The sequence below is a fragment of the Anolis carolinensis genome, unplaced genomic scaffold, assembly GCF_035594765.1.
Source record: "Anolis carolinensis isolate JA03-04 unplaced genomic scaffold, rAnoCar3.1.pri scaffold_10, whole genome shotgun sequence".
Classification (NCBI taxonomy): Eukaryota; Metazoa; Chordata; class Lepidosauria; order Squamata; family Dactyloidae; genus Anolis; species Anolis carolinensis.
This window is the reverse complement of record NW_026943821.1, coordinates 10935641-10962051: the sequence shown is the minus strand read 5'-3', so window position 1 is coordinate 10962051 and position 26411 is coordinate 10935641. Positions and strand designations below refer to the sequence as shown.

Sequence of the window (26411 nt, the reverse complement as noted above, 5' to 3'; positions counted from 1 at the left end):
ACTTGCGGTAGTAGTTTGCAAACCCCAAGAAGCGCTGCACTTCCTTTTTGTTGGTTGGCATCTGCCATTCTAATACGGCTGAAACTTTTGCCGGGTCCATGGATAGCCCCAGTGGCGAGACGCGATACCCCAGGAAGTCCACTTCTTGCAAATCGAAAGCACATTTTTCTAACTTGACATATAGTCCATGGTCCCGCAAACGTTGTAGCACCAGTCTGACGTGCTGGTCGTGCTCTGTTTGCGATTTTGAATACACCAGAAAATCGTCTAAATATATGACCAAGAAGCGGTCTAGATAGTCTTGGAAGATATCGTTGACAAAATGCTGGAATGTTGCGGGCGCGTTGGACAAACCGAAATTCATAATTAAGGTTTCGAATAATCCGAATTTGGTCTGGAAAGCGGTTTTCCATTCATCTCCTTCTCTCACGCGAATCAGATTATAAGCCCCACGAAGATCCAGTTTAGTGTAAACTTTGGCTCCCCGGAGTCGGTCCAATAAGTCCGAAATTAGCGGCAATGGGTAGCGGTTTCGCTTCGTGATATTATTCAGAGCCCGATAGTCCACACAAAGGCGTAGGTCCCCCGACTTCTTTTTCACAAACAGCACCGGGGAAGCGGCTGGGGATTGAGAGGGTCTGATAAACCCCTTACGGAGGTTTGTCTCTAAAAATTCCCTGAGAGCTTCCTGCTCTGGTTCAGTCAGGGAGTAGAGGTGCCCTCGCGGAATTGGGGCCCCCTCAATTAGGTCAATGGTGCAGTCATAGGGTCTATGCGGGGGTAGTTTCTCGGCTTCCTTCTCATTGAAAACATCTCAGAAGTCTGAATACTTCTTAGGCAGGGTGATGATGGGCTCTGTGTCCGTGGCATGGCAGACCTTGGCTACTAGGCAGTGGTTCTGACAGTATTTTGAAGCAAACTGAAGTTCTCTACTGGACCAAGAGATGTTTGGGTCATGGAGTGTCAGCCAAGGGATTCCCAAAATCACGGGGAAATGGGGAACCTCAGTAACGAAGAAAGAGATTTCTTCCATATGCTCTCTTATCCACATTTGAGTGGGCTCGGTCCATTGGCTTACTGGTCCTGTCTTCAGGGGTCGGCCATCGATGGCTTGCACCACCCGGGCATTCTTAAAGTCATGGTATTGTAATCCCAATGAGTCAGCATAGTCTCTATCAATGAAGTTGTTGGTTGCCCCGGAATCTATCATGGCATGGATCATGACGGGCCCCTTTTTAACTGACCACAGTGTGACCACCAAAAGAAATAGGACCCCTGTCTGCGGCTCTTGAGTGGAGTCTTTGACCGGGTTGGCGAGCCCTTCTACACCCGGTCGCTGTCTTCCCCCGCCGGCTTCATCTCGGCCGCCTCAGCAGCCTCCGCATTCGCGGAGGACGCCGCCGCCAAACGGGTGGGGGGCTTCCTTTTTGCTGGGCACTCCTTGGCGAAGTTGCCCCCATTTCCACAGTACCAACACAGGTTCAAACGCTGTCAGCGAGCCTTCTCTGCAACATCCAGTCTGGGACGCACGTTGCCCAGCTGCATCGGCTCGTCCTCGCTTCCCATGGGAGTAGAGGCTGGCTGCGGGGGTCTCCAGACGGGGCGAGGCTGGACATTGACAGTGGAAGGGGGTTTTACCCCAGCTCTTCCACTCTGGCCCCGAACCCACTGCCTCTTGTTGGCGAGTAGGACTTCTGCCCGTAAGCAATGGGCGATAAGTCTTTCAAGAGTATCCGCAGGTTCTACTTTGGAGATCTCCTCCTGCATCTCATGGTTGAGACCCTCACAAAACTGTCCTTTGAGGGCCACGTCATTCCAGCCGGTGTTTTGAGCCAGCACCCGGAACTCGGCTATGTACCGCGACAGTGGTCTGTCTCCTTGGAAAAGGCGTCGGAGCTTGTGGCCAGCTGCCTCTTGATCATCTTCAATTCCCCAAGTATTCCGAAGGTGGGCCAAGAATTGCTGTGCAGTATTTAGGTACATGGAACCCACATCGTACAGCGCTGTTGCCCATGTGGCCGCAGGTCCATCTAGGAGGCTGTAGATCCACGCCACCTTGACATCCTCTTGAGGAAATTCCGTGTGGCGGGCTTCTAGGTACGCCATACATTGGCGACGGAATACATGAACCTTAGAGGCCTCTCCCGAGAACTTGGTTGGCAACGCCAGAGTGGGAAGACGGGCTCCGCGTTCCTTTAAGCCCCGAATCTCTCCCTCTTGTTCTCGGAGCTTGTCCCGGATTCGGTTGAATTCATCCTGGGAAATGGTGTAAGTGGCCGGTTGTGGACCAGCAGGTACGCCTGCTCCGGCTCCCTTTGGATCAGACATATTGGCCTTAGGTTGCTTAGTGCTTTGGGTGGCGGAGTCAAACTGTCACGCCCAAGGCTACGGAGCACTAAGAACCGAACACAGAGGCCAATAACTATCTAATATCTTTATTAAGGAAATATATAAGAATAATAAAAACAAGTAGAAAATATAGTCCAGAAGCAGACCTATCAGATGAGGTCAAATATAGTCCAGAAATGTTTTGTCCAATAAATGATATTAGAGTTCAAAGTAGAATCCAACAAACCGAAACACACACTATTGCCAAGCAATAGTGTGGGGAAATGTCCAGAGTCTTTCAAGGTCCAAGGTAATTCCACAACAAGGCTGGAAACAAAACTTGATTCTATGAACAAGGTCCGTGGGTAGGAACAAGGCAAGGCGATTCTTGAATACTTGGTTAGGCAAAGCAAGGAGACTGGGTTTGCGGACTTTGCGAAGTCCACACTAGGCTGGAAACACGAAATCACTCCTGGAGCTGCTCTGTTGACTCCGCACGGAACCTACCGTGCCAGGCACATTTAACTAGGTCTCGTTTTCCTGCAAAGCAGGTGTCCAGCGCTCCCTTTCCCTAGAGAACAGGAAACAAAACACAGCTCTCTCCAGATGTGAGACTCCCTAGATTTTCCCAAGGGAACATGGCTAATCAGTGTCTTGTTTAGCTTCAAGTCTCAAACTCCTGCGAACCTGCTCCTTCTCTCCCCTGCCCGCAGCATAGGACTGTCTCCTAGCAAAAGGGGGTGAGAGCTGCTCAAGGTCTGTTTTGATGGGTTCTTGGGCAAAAACATCAACATCAGGCATCTGGAAAAATTCCGGCTCTTGCTGAGCAGGCGAAAACCCCATGTTTTCATCTTCATCAGCCACGGTGGCACTGGGAGCAGGACTACAAGGCCCACGAGGCATTACAGATTTAATAATATATTGTATATACATATAATATTGATAATAATATTATAATGTTATACAATATAATACTAACAATAATACCATATAATAATATTAATTATATGTTATATGTTACATATAATATTACAGTATAGTGGTATAGTTCAATATCGTAATATAGAATGCTAATATTGTGCTATTCTAATAATATAATATATTGTATGTACATACAGCTGCTTTGAGTCCCCTTCGGGGTGAGAAGCGTGGGATATAAATGTAGTAAATAAATGTAGTAAATAATTAATTAATTTTAGACTTAGGCTTGCCTAAGTCTGAAATGACTTGAAGGCACACAACAACAACAATCCTAATTAACTTGACTATCTCATTGGCCAGTGGCAGGCCCACACTTTCCACTGAAATCCTGATAGGTTTATGTTGGTTAAAATAGTTTTCATTTTTAAATATTGTATTGTTCTTTCATTGTTGTTGTTTTGCACTGCAAATAAGACATATGCAGTGTGCATAGGAATTTGTTCGAATTTTTTTTTCAAATGATAATTCGGCCCCTCAGCAATCTCAACGATTGTGGACCGGCCCTCTGCTTTAAAAGTTTGAGGACCCCTGCTCTGGCCACTCTCTGGAACAAGGAGGCGGCCAGGGCAATAAACACGATCGCTCCGGAACGTCCCCTCTCGAGTACCCGAGCTAAACCATCTCCTTGGTTCACTGAAGAGCTGGCAGCGATGAAGCAAAAGAAGAGGGAACTAGAAGGCGTGTGGCGTTCGGAGCCGAGTGGGCCAAACCGAACACGGCTGTGTTCCTATCTTAGGACATATGCCGCAGCAATAGATGCTGCAAAGAACGTTTTCTTTGCAGCTAATATTGCATCCGCAAAGAACCGTCTGGCGGAGCTGTTCCGAGTTGTCAGAAGGTTGTTATATCCTGTCCCCCAAGACGGGATCCCTGACAACTCGGCAGCCTACTGTGAAACATTTGCTCGGTTCTTTGCGGACAAAGTCGCTTTGATCCGTTCTGGCTTTGACACCATATTAACGGCAGTCTCCGAGGATGTAGCACGAGCACCTGCTTGTCCTATTTTGATGGATTCGTTTCAATTGGTTCAGCCTGAGGACGTGGACAAGGTGCTTGGAGAGGTGAGGGCTACCACATGCATTCTAGACCCCTGCCCATCCTAGCTGGTGAGAGAAGCTAGAGGGGGATTGGCCGAGTGGGTGAAGGTGGTGGTGAATGCCTCCCTGCGGGAAGGCATTTTTCCAGCGAGCCTTTAAATTGGCTGTTATCAAACCGCTGTTGAAAAAGCCATCACTGGACCCCACTCAATTGGATAACTATTGGCCTATTTCCAATCTCCCCTTTTTGGGTAAGGTCATGGAACATGTGGTGGCCGCACAACTCCAGGCATTCTTGATAGATACCTATTTTCTGGATCCAGCAGAGTCTGGCTTCAGACTGGGGCATGGTATCGAGACAGCCTTGGTCGCCTTAGTCGATGATCTATGCCGGGAACTGGACAGGGGGAGTGTGTCCCTGCTGGTTCTGCTGGACCTCTCAGCGGCCTTCGATACTGTCAATCACGGTATCCTTCTGGGGCGCCTCGCTGGGATGGGTCTCGGAGGCACTGTTTTGCAGTGGCTCCGGTCTTTCCTGGTGGGTCGTTCCCAGATGGTGTCATTGGGGGACACCTGATCGGCCCCACAACCATTGTCTTGTGGGGTCCCACAGGGATCAGTACTCTCCCTCATGTTGTTCAACATATACATGGGAGAGATCATCTGGAGTTTCGTGGTCCGGTGTCATCTGTACGCAGTGATGTCCAGCTCTGTCACTCCTTCCCACCTGTCACTAAGGAGGCTGTCCTGGTCCTGGTCTGGCCGCTGTGTCGGACTGGATGAGGGCGAACAAATTGAAACTGAATCCAGACAAGACAGAGGCCCTCCTGGTCAGTCGTAAGGCTGAACAGGGAATAGGGTTACAGCCTGTGTTGGACGGCGTCGCACTCCCCCTGAAAACACAGGTTCGCAGTCTGGGGGTTCTCCTCGACTCATCGTGGAGCCTGGAACCCCAAGTCTCAGCGGTGGCCAGGGGAGCATTTGCAAAACTAAGACTTGTGCGCCAGCTGCGCCCGTTCCTTGGGAGGTCTGACTTGGCCACGGTGGTCCACGCTCTGGTTACATCCTGTTTGGACTACTACAACGCTCTCTACGTGGGGTTGCCTTTGAAGATGGCCCGGAAGCTCCAATGAGTACAACGGGCGGCAGCCAGATTAATAACTGGGGCGGCTTATAGGGAGCGTACCACCTCCCTACTTAGCCAGCTCCACTGGCTGCCGATATGCTACCGAGCCCAATTCAAAGTGCTGGTTTTGACCTATAAAGCCCTAAACGGTTCTGGCCCAATCTACTTGTCCGAATGTTTCTCCTCCTATGAGCCAGGGAGATCCCTAAGGTCATCTGGTGAGGCCCTGCTCTCGGTCCCACCTGCCTTACAAGCGCGGCTGGTGGGTACGAGGGACAGGGCCTTCTCAGTGGTGACTCCCCAGCTGTGGAACACCCTCCCCAGAGAAATACAGCAAGCCCCAACCCTTTGGAGTTTTAGAAAAGCCCTGAAAACATGGCTATGTGCCCAGGCTTTCAAAGATTAAATGATAAAGATGACCCGGACTGATTTACGGCTACAGCACGAGGATTTTGGATGAATGGATTTCAATCATATGTTTTATATTTTTTATATTGTTTTAATTGGATTTTCATTGCTGTTTTAATTATGTGTAGGCATTGAATTGTTGCCAATTTTGTACGCCACCCTGAGTCCCTTCGGGTGAGAAGGGCGGGATATAAATGTTAGAAATAAATAAATAAATACATAAATAAATAAATAAATAAAAGGTGGGGTGGGAGCTGAAGCAAATTGCTCAGGTGGTTCTATTGCCAACTAACCAAACCAAAGTCTGCTAAAATAATTAGTTAGCACTTTGCTCCTGACTGGGGACCCTTCTGCATTGCTTGGTGTATGTCTTTTAATAGTGTTTTATCTCTTGTGTTAAAGATGTTGTATCCTGTCTCGAGCCACAGGGAGAGGCGGGTAATACGATTGTTGTTGTTGTTGTTGTTGTTATTATTATTATTATTTCTCATTTGTCCACCTCCAGAGTGCTCCTCCAGCCCTATGTGCAACGGGGCGGACTGAGGACCTCCAGGCCTTGCTTGGTGTCATTGATGAGGCTCAGGAATTTGTCTATATTGCTGTGATGAACTATTTGCCTACTATGGAGTTCTCACACCCCAGAAGGTAACTTGTGACTACTATAAGAAGAGAGGAGCTATGGAGAGGGGGGAAGTGCCAGACTGAATCATAATCTCTTACATTCTGGTATGTGTTGCATTCTGAGCATTCTCAGTCTCTAGCATATCAGTATTTACTTTCCAACAGTCTGCTGAGAATACAAGACTTTCCAACATCTCCTCCAGCATTGTCTTTCCAACAGGACTATTTTCTGGCTAGTGCACTGAAGTGGGTGCCTTGTCTCAAGCATCTATTGCTGATACTGCCACTGTCCATGGAAGTCTAATCAAGGAGTTTAAAATGTTGGTGATTGACCCGAGCCGCAATATAGCTTTGTGCTAGAATACTTGTATTGTATTGCAATGCACCAAATCATTTCTCAGTATCGTTCCTGAAAAAAATCAACTTCAACTCAGCTCTTGAAGAAGTTCTTAGCAGTTAATGCTAACAATGCAAGAACCACCAATGATCTGATCAGGCTTACATTCCAAACTTTAGGAAGAATTTAGGAAGTTTCTTTTTTGAATTTGTTCAGCTTTGTTGACCATTATTTGGGGACTGCCAGGGATGATCAAGGGCAGGAGAGAAACTGTGCCAAAAGTCATAGTATGGAAAGTGACTCAGAGCCCTTGGCTGTTTCCACTCAGGTTCTGGCCAGCGATCGATAACTTTTTGAGGAAAGCGGCCTACGAGAGGCAAGTACGAGTCCGCCTCCTGGTCAGTTGCTGGAAGCACTCCAAGGGCAACATGTTCCCCTTCCTGCGATCCCTAAACGCCATGCAGGACAACCGGACCCACTACAACGTGGAAGTGGTGAGGAAGCTCCAGAGCTAGAGCAATCCATACTTGTGGGGAAGAAGACCTCTGAATTCTGTTTCTCTCCAGTAGCTGTGCTCCTCTGGGACAGACTTTGCTTGGCCTTTCCTTTTAGACTCTGGCTCTCTGTGGTTTGTATTGTCTGTGGGTTGAACATACAGTTGCCCTCTCTATCCACAGAATCTGCACTCACCAATTCAAGCAACCACAGCTTAAAAATAGATTTTTTTTAAAAAAAACCTTAGTTTTACCATCTTATCCGAGGGACTCCATTTATTTCTCCAGTGTATAGAATGGGACTTGATTTTGGTATCCATGGGGAGACCTGGAACCAAATGCAAGGGGCCCACTGTATAATTTCTCCTGTGCAAAAACTGTCTTAACAGCTTTTAAAAGGATGTTCATCTGTTGGGGGTACTTGGATTGTGCTTTTTCCTGCAGAGCAGTGGGTTGGACTAGATGGCCCATGTGGTCTCTTCCAACTATGATTTTATGATTCTATGGACTACAGCCTTCTTGCTGCAGTTGAGGTTTCGGAATGTGTCTCCTTAAGACCTTGTATCACCATTGCCACCGTAGATTTTCCCAGCAAACTCCAGCCTTCCATCTTTTCACCCTCACTCCATGTCTCTCTTGTGCCTTTTCTCTGCTAGAGGCTCTTTGTGGTCCCAGCAAATGAGTCGGAGGCTAGGATCCCTTACGCCAGAGTCAACCACAGCAAGTTCATGGTGACGGACAAGGTGGCTTATATTGGTAAGTAGCTGGTGTGGGTGGGAGATTGTGTCATCATTGGGCATCCTAATGCCATACAGGGGGAAAGCTCCAGAGAGTTTGAGGGGCATTTCTCCAGCCCCTGACTCACCACTCAAGCTGGAAAGGACTGGGAGTTCATGATCACTGTTTGTTCATTCTTTACAAGTTAAAAGAAATAGGATTGGTTGGTTTTATCAAACCAAAGTGTGTCCAGAAGACAGGAGCAGAATTCAAAATGATCTTGACAGATTAGAGAGATGGGCCAAAACTAACAAAATGAAGTTCAACAGGGACAAATGCAAGATACTCCACTTCAGCAAAAAAATGGAATGCAATGATACAGAATGGGCGACGCCTGGCTCGACAGCAGTACGTGTGAAAAAGATCTTGGAGTCCTCATGGACAACAAGTTAAACATGAGCCAACAAATGTGATGTAGAATCATAGAATAGTAGAGTTGGAAGAGACCTCATGGACCATCCAGTCCAACCCCCTGCTAAGAAGCAGGAAATCGCATTCAAAGCACCCCCGACAGATGGCCATCCAGCCTCTGCTTAAAAGCCTCCAAAGAAGGAGCCTCTACCACGGCCCGGGGGAGAGAGTTCCACTGTCGAACAGCTCTCACAGTGAGGAAGTTCTTCCTGATGTTCAGGTGGAATCTCCTTTCCTGTAGTTTGAAGCCATTATTCCGTGTCCTAGTCTTCAGGGCCACAGAAAACAAGCTTGCTCCCTCCTCCCTATGACTTCCCTTCACGTATTTGTACATGGCTATCATGTCTCCTCTCAGCCTTCTCTTCTGCAGGCTAAACATGCCCAGTTCTTTGAGCCACTCCTCATAGGGCTTGTTCTCCAGACCCTTAATCATTTTAATCGCCCTCCTCTGGACGCTTTCCAGCTTGTCAACATCTCCCTTCAACTGCGGTGCCCAAAATTGGACACAGTATTCCAGGTGTGGTCTGACCAAGGCAGAATAGAGGGGGAGCATGACTTCCCTGGATCTAGACGCTATTCCCCTATTGATGCAGGCCAGAATCCCGTTGGCTTTTTTAGCTGCCGCATCACATTGTTGGCTCATGTTTAACTTGTTGTCCACGACAACTCCAAGGTCTTTTTCGCACACACTGCTGTCAAGCCAGGCGTCCCCCATTCTGTATCTTTGCATTCCATTTTTTCTGCCGAAGTGAAGTATCTTGCATTTGTCCCTGTTGAACTTCATTTTGTTAGTTTTGGCCCATCTCTCTAGTCTGTCAAGATCGTTTTGAATTCTGCTCCTGTCTTCTGGAGTGTTAGCTATCCCTCCCAGTTTTGTGTCGTCTGCAAACTTGATGATCGTGCCTTCTAACCCTTCGTCTAAGTCGTTAATAAAGATGTTGAACAGAACCGGGCCCAGGACGGAGCCCTGCGGCACTCCACTTGTCACTTCTTTCCATTATGAAGACGACGCATTGGTGAGCACCCTTTGGGTTCGTTCGCTTAGCCAATTACAGATCCACCTAACCCTAGTTTTGTCTAGGCCACCTTTTACTAGTTTGTTTGCCAGAAGGTCGTGGGGGACTTTGTCGTAGGCCTTACTGAAATCCAGGTAGGCTACATCCACAGCATTCCCTGTATTGACCCAACTCGTAACTCTATCGAAAAAAGAGATCAGATTAGTCTGGCATGACTTGTTTTTGGTAAATCCATGTTGACTATTAGCAATACCGCATTTGTTTCTAAGTGTTCGCAGACCACTTCCTTAATGATCTTTTCCAGAATCTTGCCTGGTATCGACGTGAGGCTGACCGGACGGTAATTGTTTGGGTCGTTCTTTTTTCCCTTCTTGAAAATAGGGACCACATTCGCCCTCCTCCAATCTTCCGGGACTTCTCCTGTTCTCCAAGAACTCTCGAAGATAATTGCCAGTGGTTCTGAAATAACTTCCGCTAGTTCCTTCAATACTCTTGGATGTAGCTGATCTGGCCCTGGGGACTTGAATTCGTTTAGAGCAGCCAGGTGTTCCTGGACAACTTGTTTCCCTATTTGGGGTTGGATTTCCCCCAATCCTTCGTCCATTCCATGTTGCTGAGTTGAAGATGGCTTTCTTTTTGTGAGAAGACCGAGGCAAAGAAGCCATTAAGCAGTTCTGCCTTTTCCCTGTCCCCTGTCGCCACCACCCCATCTTCTCCTTGCAGTGGCCCTATCGCCTCCTTTTTCTTCCTTTTTCTACCAACGTAAGCAAAAAAGCCTTTTTTGTTGTTTTTTATGTCCCTGGCAAGCCTGAGCTCATCTTGCGCTTTAGCCTTGCGAGCCTTTTCCCTGCAGGTGTTGGCTATACGTTTGAATTCTTCTTTGGTGATTTCTCCCCTTTTCCACTTCTTGTGCATGTCACTTTTGAGCTTTAGCTCAGTTAGAAGTTCTTTGGACATCCATTCTGGCTTCTTTGCACTTGTCTTATTTTTCTTTTTTGTTGGCACCTTTTGCATTTGCGCCTTGAGTATTTCACTTTTGAAAAACTCCCATCCATCCTTAACTCCCTTGTTTTTTAATACTGGCGTCCATGGAATGCCGCTCAGTAATTCCTTCATTTTTTGGAAGTCAGCTCTCTTAAAGTCCAGAATGCGTGTTTGACTTGTCTTAGTTTCAGCATTCCTTTGTACTGCAAACTGCAAGAGCACATGGTCACTTGCCCCTAAGGATCCGACGACTTCAACTGTATTGATCAGGTCTTCCACATTTGTTAAGATTAGATCAAGAGTTGCTGCTCCCCTTGTTGCCTCTTCTACTTTCTGGACCATAAAATTGTCTGCAAGGCAAGTGAGGAATTTGTTGGACTTTGTACTCTTGGCTGAGTTTGTTTTCCAGCAGATATCGGGATAATTGAAATCGCCCATGACTACTATATCTCTTCTTTGTGCCTGTTTGGTCAGCTGTTGACAGAAGGCTTCATCGAGTCCTTCATCCTGACTTGGAGGTCTGTAGTAGACACCCACGACAAGAGCTTTTTGAGTCCCGGTTCCCTTGATTCTTATCCAGATGCTTTCAAGCTGGTTTCCCAGATTACAGTCTTGCATTTCTTCTGCAATGTAACTGTTTTTGACATATAAAGCTACTCCCCCTCCTCTCCCCTTTGTTCTATTTCTGTGAAAGAGGTTATAGCCCTCAATGGCTACATTCCAGTGATGGGAGTCATCCCACCAGGTTTCAGTGATGCCTATGACATCGTATGTGTGGTGCTGTGCTAAGAGTTGGAGTTCGTCTTGCTTATTTCCCATGCTCTGAGCATTGGTGTAAAGACATGTAAGCCCCTGTGACCTCCCCTTGAGCTGTTTATTTGGGATTATTGTGCTTTCCGTACTTGGTCCTTGCTGTGTTTGTGCAGCCCTCCGTTTAGCCTTTTGGCGGTTCCCTGTGGTCATGGGTAATATAGTGTTCGCCAGGCTGTTGTTCCCCTCCCCCAGTGGATCTAGTTTAAAGTGCGCCTGATGAGGTTTGTGAGTCTGTGTGCAAAAAGATGTTTTCCTACTTGTGTGAGATGCACCCCATCACTTGCTAGTAATCCATCCTCTTGGAAGAGTAGACCATGGTCAAGGAAGCCAAAATGCTCCTCTTGACACCATTTTTCTGAGCCAGTTATTGACCTGTACTATTTTTCCGGCCCTTGTAGAGCCGTGTCCTACAACGGGGAGGAGGGATGAAAAGATCACATGTACATTATACAGTTTTAGCTTTGTTCCCAGAGCTCGAAAATCATTTGTGGTCTTTTGAAAAGTATGCCTAGCGGTGTCATTGGTACCTACATGAATCAACATAAGGTGGGGAGGGTGATGGGGCTTTAGGAGCCTGCTGAGCCTCTGAGTGATATGGTGTATTTTTGCCCCCGGGAGGCAGCATGTTTCTCGAGCCATCCCATCTGGTCTGGAAATGATGGCTTCCGTTCCTCTAAGGAGGGAGTCACCTACTACCAAGACCTGTTTCCTTTGAGGATTGACAGGGTCCCTTTTGTGCAAGACAGTGTGTATGTCCCCTGAAGTGAATCGTGTAGGTGTAAAGTGTTGTCCTCCTCCTCAACATCCCCAGTGCATTCATCAATGACAATCCATTGAGATACATCCGAGAGCCCATTACTCTCCCAAGGATGTTCCTGTTGCTCCTGGTCTACGATTGGGAATGGAGCATTTGCATGATTACATAAGTGTGAATGTGGTGATGCACTGTCCCCGTCAGGGCTATCCCCTGCGCATTGATCAAGGGTGGCCCACTGAGTGGTATCTAAGAAACTGTGGTCCTCCACAAGATGAGTTTCCTGATTGTATGTTAATGATGTAAGAATTTCAAATCTGTTGTGTAAATCCAGCTGAGCAGAGGAGTTCTGCGGAGGCTGCCTGGTCCTATGGGTGACCTCCTTCCAAGCCTGAGGGTTGTCTACCTGTGAGTTGATCTCCCCATAAGGTTCCTGATCATGGTCATGGTGGTGTTGGTGTGATGCAGGCTGCAGATCTACAGCAGAGTGTTGTGCAGTGTCCAAGAAGAGCTCGAGTGCCTGAATGTCCTTAAGGGTCTTAATACGGTGCTCGAGCTGTTGGATCCTCTGCTCCATCAGAGTCATCTGTTTGCATTTGGAGCAGATGTAGTTGACTAGTTTTTGTGTGAAAAAGCGGAACATGCCACAGCTGGTGCATGTGATGGGAATGTTTTGCTTTTGCTGCATCTCTTGGTGAGTGTGGTGGCCAAGTGGGATCTTTGTACAGTTAAGTAATATGCACGCACTTTATGTGCAGACTGCCCCAAACCACCTCTTTGTGTATTTGTTTATGTTGTTTTGTTTCCTGTATGTACTGCAAAGGATAGTTAGTAAAAGTCTTTTTGTGCGCGCCGTTAGACGCGCACTGGCAAATGAAGCTTTCCCAGAAACTCAATTAACAGGGGACAATGCCTGCTGTCAATCAAGTACCTGGCTCTCTTTCAACACAACAGTCACACAGCAGTTAGACTTTGACCACAGGAGCCAAGCCCACACTCAGTTTAAAATTTTAGCCAAATCTTAGCCAAATCTTAGCCAAATCCTACCTGAAGCCAGGGAGCAAAAATGTCCTCCTGCTGCCCCTGCTTCTGCGAGAACCAATGTGGCTGCTTAAAAAGCCAACGGGATTCTGGCCTGCATAAACAGGAGTATAGCATTTAGATCCAGGGAAGTCATGCTCCCCCTCTATTCTGCCTTGGTCAGACCACACCTGGAATACTGTGTCCAATTCTGGGCACCGCAATTGAAGGGAGATGTTGACAAGCTGTAAAGCGTCCAGAGGAGGGCAACTAAAATGATCAAGGGTCTGGAGAACAACCCCTATGAGGAGCAGCTTAAAGAACTGGGCATGTTTAGCCTGCAGAAGAGAAGGCTGAGGGGAGACATGATAACCATGTACAAATATGTGAAGGGAAGTCATAGGGAGGAGGGAACAAGCTTGTTTTCTGCTGCCCTGCAGACTAGGACGTGGAACAACGGCTTCAAACTACAGGAAAGGAGATTCCACCTGAACATCAGGAAGAACTTCCTCAGTGTGAGGGCTGTTCGACAGTGGAACTCTCTCCCCCGGACTGTGGTGGAGGCTCCTTCTTTGGAGGCTTTTAAGCAGAGGCTGGATGGCCATCTATCGGGGGTGCTTTGAATGCGATTTCCTGCTTCTTGGAAGGGGGTTGGACTGGATGGTCCATGAGGTCTCTTCCAACTCTATGATTCTATGATTCTAGGGACAAACTATGGTAGAACAATGGTGGGGTCAGTTTTCCAGGAAATTGGGCCAAATCTGGCAACTCTATACCTCTCATGGCTGGTTGAGGGATTCTAGAAGTTGTAGTCCAAAAAGCTACTTTTCCAGGGTCTTGCTTTTCCATTCTTGCTGGCTGGGAAGGATTTATTCAGTACCTGGCAACTGCCTAAGCTACAGACCAAGAAGTCCTGCTGGTGTGATAGCTGGAGATATAAACAGTTTCAGAAATTCTGGATCCATAGAAGGACAAGGGTGTGTTCCCCCCCCTCCCCCATTTATTTTTCAGAGAAAAACATAAATGTTCAAACTGAAATGTTGGCCTATTAGCAACCTTTACAGATTGGAAGTCATGTTATTTTGGAGACATAAAATGCATTTTGCCCAACATGACATAAACTCATCATGTTTTGACATACTGAAAATCCAACTTATTCAGGAAATAACTGCACACACTCAACGTATCTTTCTACATTTTCATTTTTGTTTCACATGGAGCTGCAAGGTCCTGAATTTGTTGCATTCGCCAGTTTATGAGGAACAGAAGAAAAAGAGGAAAAAACGGTGATAAAAACAAACAAAATAAAAACCCTTGGCATCAGTAAAAAAAAGAAGTTTATTTTGTCACTTCTGGTCCTTCATAATGCCAAATAGACATTAATCATCTAAGACCTAAGAAAAAGAAACTGAGATTAGTAATTGCAATGATGTGAGTTGGTGGAATTAGTCTTACATACAACCTCAACCGGCAACCTGTTCTGGACAGGGTTGCACTCCCCCTGAAATCACAGGTCCGCAGTTTGGGGGTCCTCCTGGACTCAGCGTTGACGCTTGAGGCTCAGGTGTCAGCGGTGGCCAGGAGGGCTTTCGCACAACTAAAACTCGTGCGCCAACTGCGACCATACCTCGTGAAGTCTGACTTGACCACGGTGGTCCATGCCTTAGTTACCTCTAGACTGGACTACTGCAATGCACTCTATGTGGGGCTTCCCTTGAAGACGGCCCGGAAATTACAATTGGTCCAGCGTTCAGCGGCCAGACTAATAACTGGGGCGAGTTAAAGGGAGAGATCCACTCCCTTGTTCAAGGAGCTCCATTGGCTGCCGTTTATTTTCCGGTCCCAATTCAAGGTGCAGACCATCACCTATAAAGCCCTAAACGGTTTGGGACCCACCTACCTTCGTGACCGTATCTCCTATCATAAACCTGCCCGATCCCTTCGATCGTCAGGGGATGCTCTCCTGTCGCCACTGCCTATATCTCAGGCCCCCCTTGTGGGAACAAGGGAGAGGGCCTTCTCTGCTGTGGCCCCCCGATTGTGGAACTCACTGCCCGGTGAGATTAGGCAAGCCCCCACATTAGCAGCCTTTAAGAAAGACCTGAAAACATGGCTCTTCCGTTGTGCCTTTGGAGAGTAATCACTACATACATCCCTTTTGCTGCTCTCCTTCAATATTTGTCCTCCAGATTGCACCGCCACTTTATGACCCTGTCCTCTGTGGTTTTTACTCCTACTTCCTTTCTCACCCCGAGTTTTAACCTAGTGTTTATGTGGCCCGCCCTTGGTTTTATTGTTCTTTTGATCTTGTTTAATGTAGTGTATATTTTCTTTTATTGTGTTGTTTAATGTGCTATGATTTGTTGTTCTATTATATTTTGTTATATTGTATTGTTCTGGGCATGGCCCCATGTAAGCCGCCCCGAGTTCCCGTTGGGGAGATGGTGGCGGGGTATAAATAAAGATTATTATTATTATTATTATTATTATTATTATTATTATTATTATTAAAGGGTTGGAATATTGTTAGGGGTAACATCATATATATATATTGTGCAACACACCCAGGACCAAAAAGTTACCTTTGTGCAAAAGGCTTATTCTGTTGATAGTGGTGGAAGTGAAGTTGGACAGACAGTATATTCCTCCATGCCTTGTATTTGCAAAATGTGCAGTGGGTATTAGTATGTGTTGGGGTTGTGCCTCCTGTATTTTGTATTGCAGTTGTATATCCTATACTTTGCATTGCAGCAGTGCATTATGTGCATTGCCATTCTACTCATTGTCATGCATTACATAATGTTATTCATGTTGCATATCTCCATGTGAGGCATTTGCACTACCTTGAGAGAATGTTAGATTGCGATGAATGTATATATGGATACTTTTTATAAATATTTAACGTATCACTCTAAAAGAAAATCTAAGATAATCCATTTTTAAAAGATATAAGAGGCTTCAGGGGGGAAAAAATAAAAAATATTCCCATGTTTCCCCTGGGCCTTCCTGTTTCTAGATATGACCTTCTGTAGTACAGTCTGAATCCATGGATTCAACCAACTATGGCTCAAAAATATTCCTCCAGAATCCAAAATGTAAACCTGGTTCTTGCCATTTTACTGTACATAGCTGTATATAACAGGACTTGCACATCCTTGGATTTTGTCATTCACATAGGGTCATGAGACCAAACTCCAGTGGATACTGATGCTCCCCTGCATCCTTTTTCCTCCCATTTTCCTCCAGGAACTTCCAACTGGTCTGGGGATTACTTCCTCCACACAGCCGGATCTGCCCTGGTTGTGAATCAAAGCGACGCCGAGGCTGGGATCCAGCCCACCCTCCGGGAGCAACTCCAAGCAGTGTTTGAACGGGACTGGGACTCCCAGTACAGCCGGGAACTGAACTCCTTGGGCCAGTGGCAGGATTCTTGCAGTCCAGTTTAGACCCTACCTTTACTTCCAGCCTTATATGAAGACCAGTGTTTGAGAACAGCCAGAGTGACTTCCTTCGAACATCACCTGAAGACAAGATCTGGTCAACTTTTGCAAGACATTGGTTCCACCCTAGAGCTAAGCACAAAGGGGTCTTGCTGGTGTGAAACTTTTGACGGGGGGAAATGGGTCTTTCTCTCAAATCCTTGGATAGGCAGAGAAACATACAAGCTAAGCATCAATGGAAGGGACATTGGGGGTGGGGTGGGTTGCGGAGAGGAAGAATCGGGGCTTTGGCTGACACTTGTGTTCCAGTCTGCAACTGTATCCTCTTGTCTTACAAGAAGCAGCAGAGGCCGATCAAATCTCATGCACAAATTGGGTAAAAAATGTTTCAGGAAGGTGAGAAAAAGAGAAGGCAACTGTTTTCTCTGTTGGGACGACTGTAGAAGAGACAGAGAGTGGGTTTAGATGTTAGAAAAAATAGATATATGACAAAAGTTTGAAAAGGGTTTAAAGGAATCATGGATGAGGACTTCTCTAGGGATAGTCCTCCATTATTAGAGATCTCAAAGTTTTAACAGCATCTGGAAAGCTGTCTCCCACTTTGGGATGGCTACTACCTTTCATTTTCAAAGAGCAACAGCATCTGAAGGCTACCGTATTTTAGACATTATCTTAAGCTGACATGACTTGTTGGAACAGATTATAATGTCCAGTAAAGTGGAAGGAAGCAGGAAGACTACACTACACTAAACTGATTTAATCAAAGGGGTCATGGCTGCCCTGGGTTTGCAAGACCTGATGTGGGATCTTTGAATTCTCTCATTCATAGGGTTGCCCTAAATCGAAGTCTCAACGTGTTTTTTTTTAATTGTGTCAGAAACGACTTGAGAATATACTGTAAGTCACTTCTGGTATAAGAGAATTGCCGTCTACAGAGACATTGCCCAGGGGACGCCCAGATGTGTTACCATCCTGCTGGGAGGGTTCTCTCATGTCCCCGCAAGCTAGAGCTGACAGATGGGAACTCACCCTATCACAGATTCGAACCTCAACCTTCAGGTCAGCAGTTCAGTTTGCACAAGGGAGGCAAATAGCAATAATAAGCATGCCATACTTGGCACCTCCTACTTAAATTTGCAGAACTATTGGGATGTCCCTGACAATATAAGAGGAAGGCAGATAGAGTCCTGTGGCATTACCAGTAGAGTTGCTTCTACTTCTTTGTTGCCTTGTATCTGATTCCAACAAGGGCTCTGTAGTCGTGGCATCTACTCCCGTTTCTGACTCAAAGCAATCTTTTGCTTTCTAAGTGGGGTTTTCTTTAATGGTGGAAGCTACTGACATGTATGAATGGCATCCTGCAGTTGCACCTACATCCAATTTTTGTATGTAACATTTGGAATTAAAAGACCATTTTCCTTTCAATGGTGGCCTTGCAATGTATTGAATTAGAATCATAGCATCATAGAGTGTGAAGAGTCCAACCCCCTGCCAAGAAGCAGGAAATCGCATTCAAAGCACCCCTGATAGATGGCCATCCAGCCTCTGCTTAAAAGCCTCCAAAGAAGGAGCCTCCACCACAGTCCGGGGGAGAGAGTTCCACTGTCGAACAGCCCTCACACTGAGGAAGTTCTTCCTGATGTTCAGGTGGAATCTCCTTTCCTGTAGTTTGAAGCCATTGTTCCGTGTCCTAGTCTGCAGGGCAGCAGAAAACAAGCTTGCTCCCTCCTCCCTATGACTTCCCTTCACGTATTTGTACATGGCTATCATGTCTCCTCTCAGCCTTCTCTTCTGCAGGCTAAACATGCCCAGCTCTTTAAGCTGCTCCTAATAGGGCTTGTTCTCCAGACCCTTGATCATTTTAGTTTCCCTCCTCTGGACGCTTTCCAGCTTGTCAACATCTCCCTTCAACTGCGGTGCCCAGAATTGGATACAGTATTCCAGGTGTGGTCTGACCAAGGCAGAATAGAGGGGTAACATGACTTCCCTGGATCTAGATGCTGTACCCCTATTTATGCAGACCAGAATCCCGTTGGCTTTTTTAGCAGCTGCATCACATTGTTAGCTCACGTTTAACTTGTTGTCCACGAGGACTCCAAGATCTTTTTCACACGTACTTCCTTGTCATTTGAGTTGGATCCTGCTTTTTCTCCCATGGATGTGACCCAAAATGCAGTTCACAAGAAAATAGTACAAGTACAACCCAACTAATGTAAGATCTGGACCAAACTTGGCACACAGACTCAACATGGCCAACTGTGCATACAGGCCTGGTTTGGGGGTGAGTTACCTCGAATCTGAGAGTTGTAGTTCAACCTTATCCAGAGAGCCCTGAATCCAGCTGACGATAGATCTGGACCAAACTTGGCACACACACCCAACATGGCCAACTGCGAATATTTGTAGGGTTTGGGGGATGATTGCCCTGGGAATCTGGGAGTTGTAGTTTACCCTTATCCAAACAGCACTGAACCAAGCCAGCGATGGACCTGGACCACACATCAGTGATATTACCTAATGTCATGGAACCAAGTCCTAGGGCTGAATTTCCAAGCCCTGGACTTGGAGTCATAACATAAATAATCCTGGAAGCACCTGGCAGAAGAAGATAGAAGGGCATGGGAACTCGGGGTTGAAAGTATAAACAATTATAATTGGTATAGAGTGTGGGAATGGTAGAAATGTGATACAGGGGGTGGGGTTTGATGATGATATTTGCGTGTGGTGTTACGTTGCATCAGAGGTGATAAAAATGATTGTATGTAAACATTAGGTCATTCTCGACTTTTTCCAAAGTCATGTATTCTTCAATAAAGATTGGATTTGAGAGCAGCTATCTTTGATCTGCGTTCAGACTGGTCCTTTGAAGTGAGCCTGACAGTTAAGTCGAGAATCCCGTTCTCACCCTCCTGCGAATTCGCAGTGAAGTGATAATGAGTGGAGAAGGCGATCAAAGCCTAAATGGAGCAGAGAAGCCTTTGCCAGGGGCCCGGCCGTTGGGGGAAGAGACGCTGCAAGCCATAGCTTCCTCTACGGGGTACCCCAGGCTGAACGGCGTGACCCAGAGGATTCCCAGAGGAGGAAGAGGAGTCTCTGCGGCTGCAGAAACCAGTTGGGGATCTGGAGGAAGCATGCCGGAGACCGTGGCCCTGCGGTTATCAATCCTGGAAACTAATTTATCCAGGCTGTCGGAAACCGTGGGGAGGTTGGTGCCACTATTGGAAGAGAATCTCCAGAAGGAGCCCACCCGATATGGCGCCGAGAGAGAGCCAAGTAAAGAAGAAGCTTGGAGCCAGAGGGGCCAGCGCGCCTCAACGCAGAGCCCCGTGGCGGCGAGGGGCGAGGGGGATGAGGAATACTGGCAGGAACTGGAGTTCCGAGACAGAATGGCGCGCGAAGTGGAGCGCCAGCAAGCTCTGGGAACTCTGAGGCCGCCAACTCCAACAGGACTTCCAACCCCCCAAATGGGCGTCGGGGTGGAAAGACCACTGGGGCCAGGGATCGGGTCCAGTGGATTAGCAGACGAAGGCGGAGAGGAGCCGGAGATCCAGGAAGAGGAGGAGGATGTGCCGTACGACGAGGGAAGGCGAGGTGCGGGGGCTACAGCGAGGCCCGCATTCGGATGGGTGGAAGGGCCGACAGCAGCGGCAGAATTTCGGGAGCCGCGCGGAACGACCACCGGAGTGGGGCGCGGCGTGTTCAAAGGGGCCGTCCAAGGAAACCCGATGCAACCCTTCCCCATGCCTCCCAGACAGCATCAACGGGCCGCAGAATGGGTGCAAAGGAGGGAAGAGCTCAAACTGGAATACGGAGGGGAATCATCTGAACTGAACTTTTTCCTCATTAGCATCAGAGGATATATGGAAGACAATGCACACACATTCCCCTCCGAAGGAAGCATGGTTCGGGCCATCGGCAACACACTAAAGAGAGGAGCAGCCAGCTGGTATGTGCAACTACATGCCAGACGCGACCCGTGCCTGAGGTCAGTACCCCGCTTCCTCGCCGCACTGGAAAACCGGTTCAGAGACCGGCTAGAGCAATTGAGGGCTCGAGACCAGCTTAAAGGAATAAAGCAGAGGGACAAAACGGTGCCCGAGTACGCAGAGGAATTCCTCCATCTCGCGGAAAGGGTGCCAGAGTGGTCTGAAGTGACCAAAGTGGAGATATTCAAAGAGGGACTACGCCCCGAGGTTTTCAGTTGGGCAGCGCACAGAGACGACCCAGAAACACTCCAGGGCTGGATACAACTAGCGGGGCGCGTCGAATCCACCCTGGCCCAAGTAAAGCGTTTCAGGGGCGGCGGCGGCCAGCAAAGACCGGTGGCGAGGGGTCGAGGAGAAACGAGGAAGCAGGAAAGGCCCGGAGGGAGGCCGGGGATCCCCTTCAAAGGAGATGACAACAAACCCAAGCCGGGATGCTTTGTATGTGGGAAGACGGGCCATCGAGCAGCAGAATGTTGGGCCCGGAAGGGGGAGCCGCCAAAACCCTCAAAGCCCAAGCCAGCAGCCGGGAGACGAGCGCAGGAGGAGGTGCGAGCCCCAGAATCTCCGGAAAGGCTGGTGAGTCGAGACAAACGCATGCTAGTAGTGCCAATCTGCCTATCGGGGCTAGAGAATCGGGCCACCTGCAGGGCATTCGTGGATTGCGGTTGTTCTAGGAACATTATAACTCCGGAATTAGCAGGAGCGCTGAAATGCCAGCAGACGTTGCTTGACTCCCCAATTGCATTTTCGCAGCTAGATGGATCAGTTGCTGCTGGGGAAGTATCTACGAAGGAAATACGGGGGTTCCCATGTAAAATAGGCAAATGGGAAGGAAGAATATCCTTTGTGATAGCCCCTATTGCCACATACCATGTAATACTAGGGATCCCATGGCTCGAACAGGCAAATCCTGAAGTAGATTGGAGAGGAAAGAGCCTAGCATTTAAAGAACAACAAACGCTATGGGAGATAAGCAAAATAGCAGGAGAGGAGGACGAGGGAAATGAAGCAGGGGAAATAGACCCACAGCTATTGCCACCTGAATACAGAGACTTTGTGGATGTTTTCAATCAGAAAGAGGCAAGTAAATTACCTCCCAAGAGGAATATAGAAGTAGAAATTGAAATAACCCCAGGAGCAAACTTACCAAAACCAAAGGTGTATCCCATGTCTATTCAGGAGAAGGAGGAATTGAGGAAATATATTGATAAGAACCTGGCGCGAGGCTTCATTAAGCCATCCAATTCTCCTCTCGGAGCCCCAGTGTTATTTAGGAGAAAGAAAGACAACTCTCTAAGATTGTGCATTGACTATCGAAATTTAAATGCAATTACTAAGGACAATAAATACCCTATGCCCTTAGTAAAGGATTTAATTACCGTATTGAAGAAAGGGAGCATATTTACTAAACTGGATTTAATTGAAGCATATCATAAATTAAGAATCAAACCCGAGGATACTTGGAAAACTGCATTTTCCTGCGCATTCGGCCATTTTGAATATAAAATTTTGCCATTTGGGTTAAAAAATGGCGGCAGTTGCTTTATGCAGCTTATAAATGAAATACTGCACCCATTGTTGTACCGAGGAGTATTCATATTCCTTGATGACATCTTGATCGTGAGCGAAGATAAAGAAAAGCACATGGAATTGGTCCGGGAAGTTTTGCAGAGACTAAGGGAAGCAAAGCTGTATGCAAAACTGTCCAAATGTGAATTTAATAAAACTCAAATTGACTTTCTGGGGTATCGGATATCTCCAGAAGGGTTAGCTATGGACCCGTCTAAAGTATCAGATGTAAAAGAATGGGGAGTACCTCAAACAAGGAGGCAATTGCAATCATTTCTGGGGTTTGCAAATTTTTATAGATCGTTCATAAAAGGCTTTGCGCAAATAACCGCACCCCTTACTGAACTTTTAAAAACAAAAGGGAAAGGGGAAACAGCAAAAGTGAAAGCTCCTGGCGCCAAACTGAGTTGGACGCCAGAATGCCAAAAGGCATTTGAAACCCTAAAAGGATGCTTCACAGAAGAACCCGTCCTAAAACACCCCGATATCCGGAGCCCTTTCATAATCCATTGCGATGCTTCAGACTGTGCATACGGGGCAGTACTATTGCAAAAAGATCAAAATGGGAACTTAAAACCTTGTGGATATTTGTCCCGGAAGTTCAGTGAAACTGAAAAATGTTGGCCCATATGGGAAAAAGAAGCATTAGCCATATTAAAAGCCTTAGAATGCTGGCGACACTTCCTCGAAGGGAGCGGAATCCCATTTGAAATTTGGTCTGACCATAAAAACCTCCAGTATTTAAAATCTCCTCGAAAATTGTCCCCCAAACAAATTAGATGGGCACAATACTTCAGCAGGTTCGATTTCCAATTAAAGTTTTTCCAAGGGAAACAGAATGTCTTGGCAGATGCTCTTTCACGCATGCCTCAACACGAAGGCATAACCACAGCAAAAGAGGGAACAGTATTCTCTGATAAACAATGGGGTTTAGCTGTCAGTACAAGAGCGCAGACCCAAAGAGAGAACACTGCTATTATTAAATTCGACGAGGAAAATAGTTGGGGAAAAGAACTGAAACAGTCATACGAAGGAGATCAGTGGATCGCATCCAACGCAGAAAAGGGGGAGCAGAAGGGGGGATTCTGGTTTGTGAACAAGAAACTGTATATCCCAGCAATATTGAGGATTAAGATTTTGCATCGTTTTCACAATAACCAGAGCGCTGGTCATACAGGAATTACAAAAACAACAAAGGCAATAGCAAAACATTGTTGGTGGCCAGGGATGAGGAAGGACATAAAGAATCATGTTGTTCAATGTGATGATTGTGCCAGAAATAAATCGAGAGGAGGGAAGCCAATGGGATTATTACAAACAGTAGCAGAACCTACCAGGCCTTGGGAATGTGTAGCTATGGACTTTGTGGGGGAACTGCCGGTTAGCAAAGGACATCGTTATATTTGGACAGTATTAGACCTGTTTTCCAAACAGGCCCACTTTATAGCACTGACGAAACTACCATCGGCAGAGAAACTAGCTGAATTGTACATAAACCATATTTACAAACTTCATGGATGTCCCAGTAGAGTGGTCAGTGACAGAGGGGTTCAGTTCACAGCAAAATTCTGGGAAAAATTCTTGGAAATGCTAGGAGCAGAAAGGAGTCTAAGTTCTGCTTTTCACCCCATGACAAACGGGGCAGTAGAACGTACTCAACAGACGCTTGGGCAGTTCCTTCGAATGTACTCTAACATGAGACAAAATGACTGGTCTAAGTGGCTGGCTTTCGCAGAACTAGCTTTTAATTCGACTGTACATTCCGCAACAAGTAAAACTCCCTTTGAAGTAGTTTACGGGTATGAAATACAGCCTCTGCCCCAGTTGCCAAGATGGACAGAGAATGAAGAAACAGGGGCAGGGAAATGGAAAACTCAAATGCTAGAATGCTGGAGTCAAGTGACTGCATCCTTAAAGGAAGCACACAAAAAGTATAAAACATTCGCAGACAGAAAAAGGATGGAAGGCGATAAATTGGAGAAAGGAGATTTAGTGTGGTTAAGTACCCAAAACATCAAATTGGGGCTACCTTCGAGAAAACTGGGCCCCAAATATATTGGACCATTCAGAATACAGGGTGTTATCAACGAAGTAACTTTCCAGTTGGCATTGCCAAAAAGTTTAGGGAAAATACACCCAGTATTCCATCGCAGCTTACTGAAAAAGTATATGGGTACTTTGGACAAAATGGACACATAGAGTTATTGTTTGATTTATTTCAGAATTGTGATGAAAGAAGCACCGAAGAGGAGGATGGAGAAAAAGAGGGCGCCATGTCATGGAACCAAGTCCCAGGGCTGAATTTCCAAGCCCTGGACTTGGAGTCATAACATAAATAATCCTGGAAGCACCTGGCAGAAGAAGATAGAAGGGCATGGGAACTCGGGGTTGAAAGTATAAACAATTATAATTGGTATAGAGTGTGGGAATGGTAGAAATGTGATACAGGGGGTGGGGTTTGATGATGATATTTGCGTGTGGTGTTACGTTGCATCAGAGGTGATAAAAATGATTGTATGTAAACATTAGGTCATTCTCGACTTTTTCCAAAGTCATGTATTCTTCAATAAAGATTGGATTTGAGAGCAGCTATCTTTGATCTGCGTTCAGACTGGTCCTTTGAAGTGAGCCTGACAACCTAATATCTCAAAACAAACAATGCCTTCTTCTAATAACCCAGGCACTGTCAAGTCTCGAAGCTAGTATGTATGTATGTATGTATGTATGTATGTATATTATTTTTATATTTTTTTTACTACATTTATATCCTGCTCTTCTCACCCCGGAGGGGACTCAGAGCAGCTTACAAATCAAATGTACATAAAATATATTATTAGCATAGCACAACTTAAGCATTAAATAACTATATTGTACTATATCATTATATGGTAATATTATTAGTAATATTACATTTAATATATAATATATAATTAATATTATTACATTATATAATTAGTATAATATTGTATAACATAATATTATCAATGTTATAATTATATACAATATATTATATATTTATAAATTATTGTGTGTGTGTATGTATGTATGTATGTATGTGTGTGTGTGTATATACATATATATATGTGTGTGTGTGTGTAAAATTCCGCTCCGTCCAGCGGAAAGGCTGTTTCCCTCGGACGCAGCTGGTGATTGGGTCAGACCAGCGAGCGAAGTCTGGGATGAATTTGCGGTAGTAGTTTGCAAACCCCAAGAAGCGCTGTACTTCCTTTTTGTTGGTTGGCGCCCGCCATTCCAATACTGCTGAAACTTTTGCCGGGTCCATGGAGAGCCCTAGTGGCGAGACGCGGTATCCCAGGAAGTCTACCTCTTGCAGATCAAAGGCGCATTTCTCTAACTTGGCATATAGTCCATGATCCCACAATCGTTGTAGCACCATTCTGACGTGTTGCTCGTGTTCCGATTGTGATCTAGAAAACACCAAAAAATCGTCGAGGTATATGACCAAGAACCGATCTAGATAGTCCTGGAAGATATAGTTGACAAAATGCTGGAATGTTGCGGGAGCTCCGGATAATCCGTAATTCATGACTAGGGACTCAAATAATCCGAATTTGGTCTGGAAGGCGGTTTTCCATTCGTCCCCTTCTCTTATGCGAACTAGATTGTAAGCCCCGCGGAGATCCAGCTTGGTGTAAACCTTGGCCCCTCGGAGCCGGTCTAATAGGTCCGAGATCAGAGGCAGGGGGTAGCGATTCCGCTTCGTGATATTGTTCAATGCTCTATAGTCCACAACCGAGCGTAGGTCCCCTGACTTCTTTTTCACAAACATCACTGGGGAAGCAGCTGGGGATTGAGAGGGTCTGATGAACCCCTTGCGGAGGTTTGACTCTATAAACTCCCTGAGAGCTTCTTGCTCTGGTTCAGTCAGGGAGTAGAGGTGTCCTCGCGGAATTGGGGCCCCCTCCACCAGGTCAATGGCACAGTCATAGGGTCTATGTGGGGGTAGTTTCTCGGCTTCCTTTTCATTGAAAACATCCCAAAAGTCCAAATATTTCTTGGGCAAGGTGATGATGGGCTCTGCGTCTGTGGCATGGCAGACCTTGGCTACTAGACAATGGTTTTGGCAATTTGGCGAACTGCAGTTCTCTGTTGGACCAGGAGATGTTTGGGTCGTGGAGTGTCAGCCATGGAATACCCAAAATCACAGGGAAGTGGGGAACCTCGGTAACGAAGAAGGAGATTTCTTCCATGTGTTCCCTTATCCACATTCTGGTGGGCTCAGTCCATTGGCTTACTGGACCTGTCTTCAGGGGTCGGCCGTCTATGGCCTGCACCACCCGGGCATTCT

At 46.5% G+C, this 26411-nt stretch overlaps 1 protein-coding gene across 1 annotated transcript in view; it reads left to right on the top strand.

The window, feature by feature from the left end:
• pld3 (phospholipase D family member 3) overlaps window positions 1-17972 on the top strand; it is a 36998-nt gene extending 19026 nt beyond the window's left edge. The window contains exons 9-12 of the mRNA XM_008113815.3: window positions 6386-6525; window positions 7167-7332; window positions 7989-8088; window positions 16354-17972. Coding sequence (XP_008112022.1) covers window positions 6386-6525; window positions 7167-7332; window positions 7989-8088; window positions 16354-16553 — 606 coding nt within the window. The 3' untranslated portion in view covers window positions 16554-17972. The remainder of the gene's footprint in view (window positions 1-6385; window positions 6526-7166; window positions 7333-7988; window positions 8089-16353) is intronic.
• The last annotated feature ends 8439 nt before the right edge of the window (window positions 17973-26411 follow it).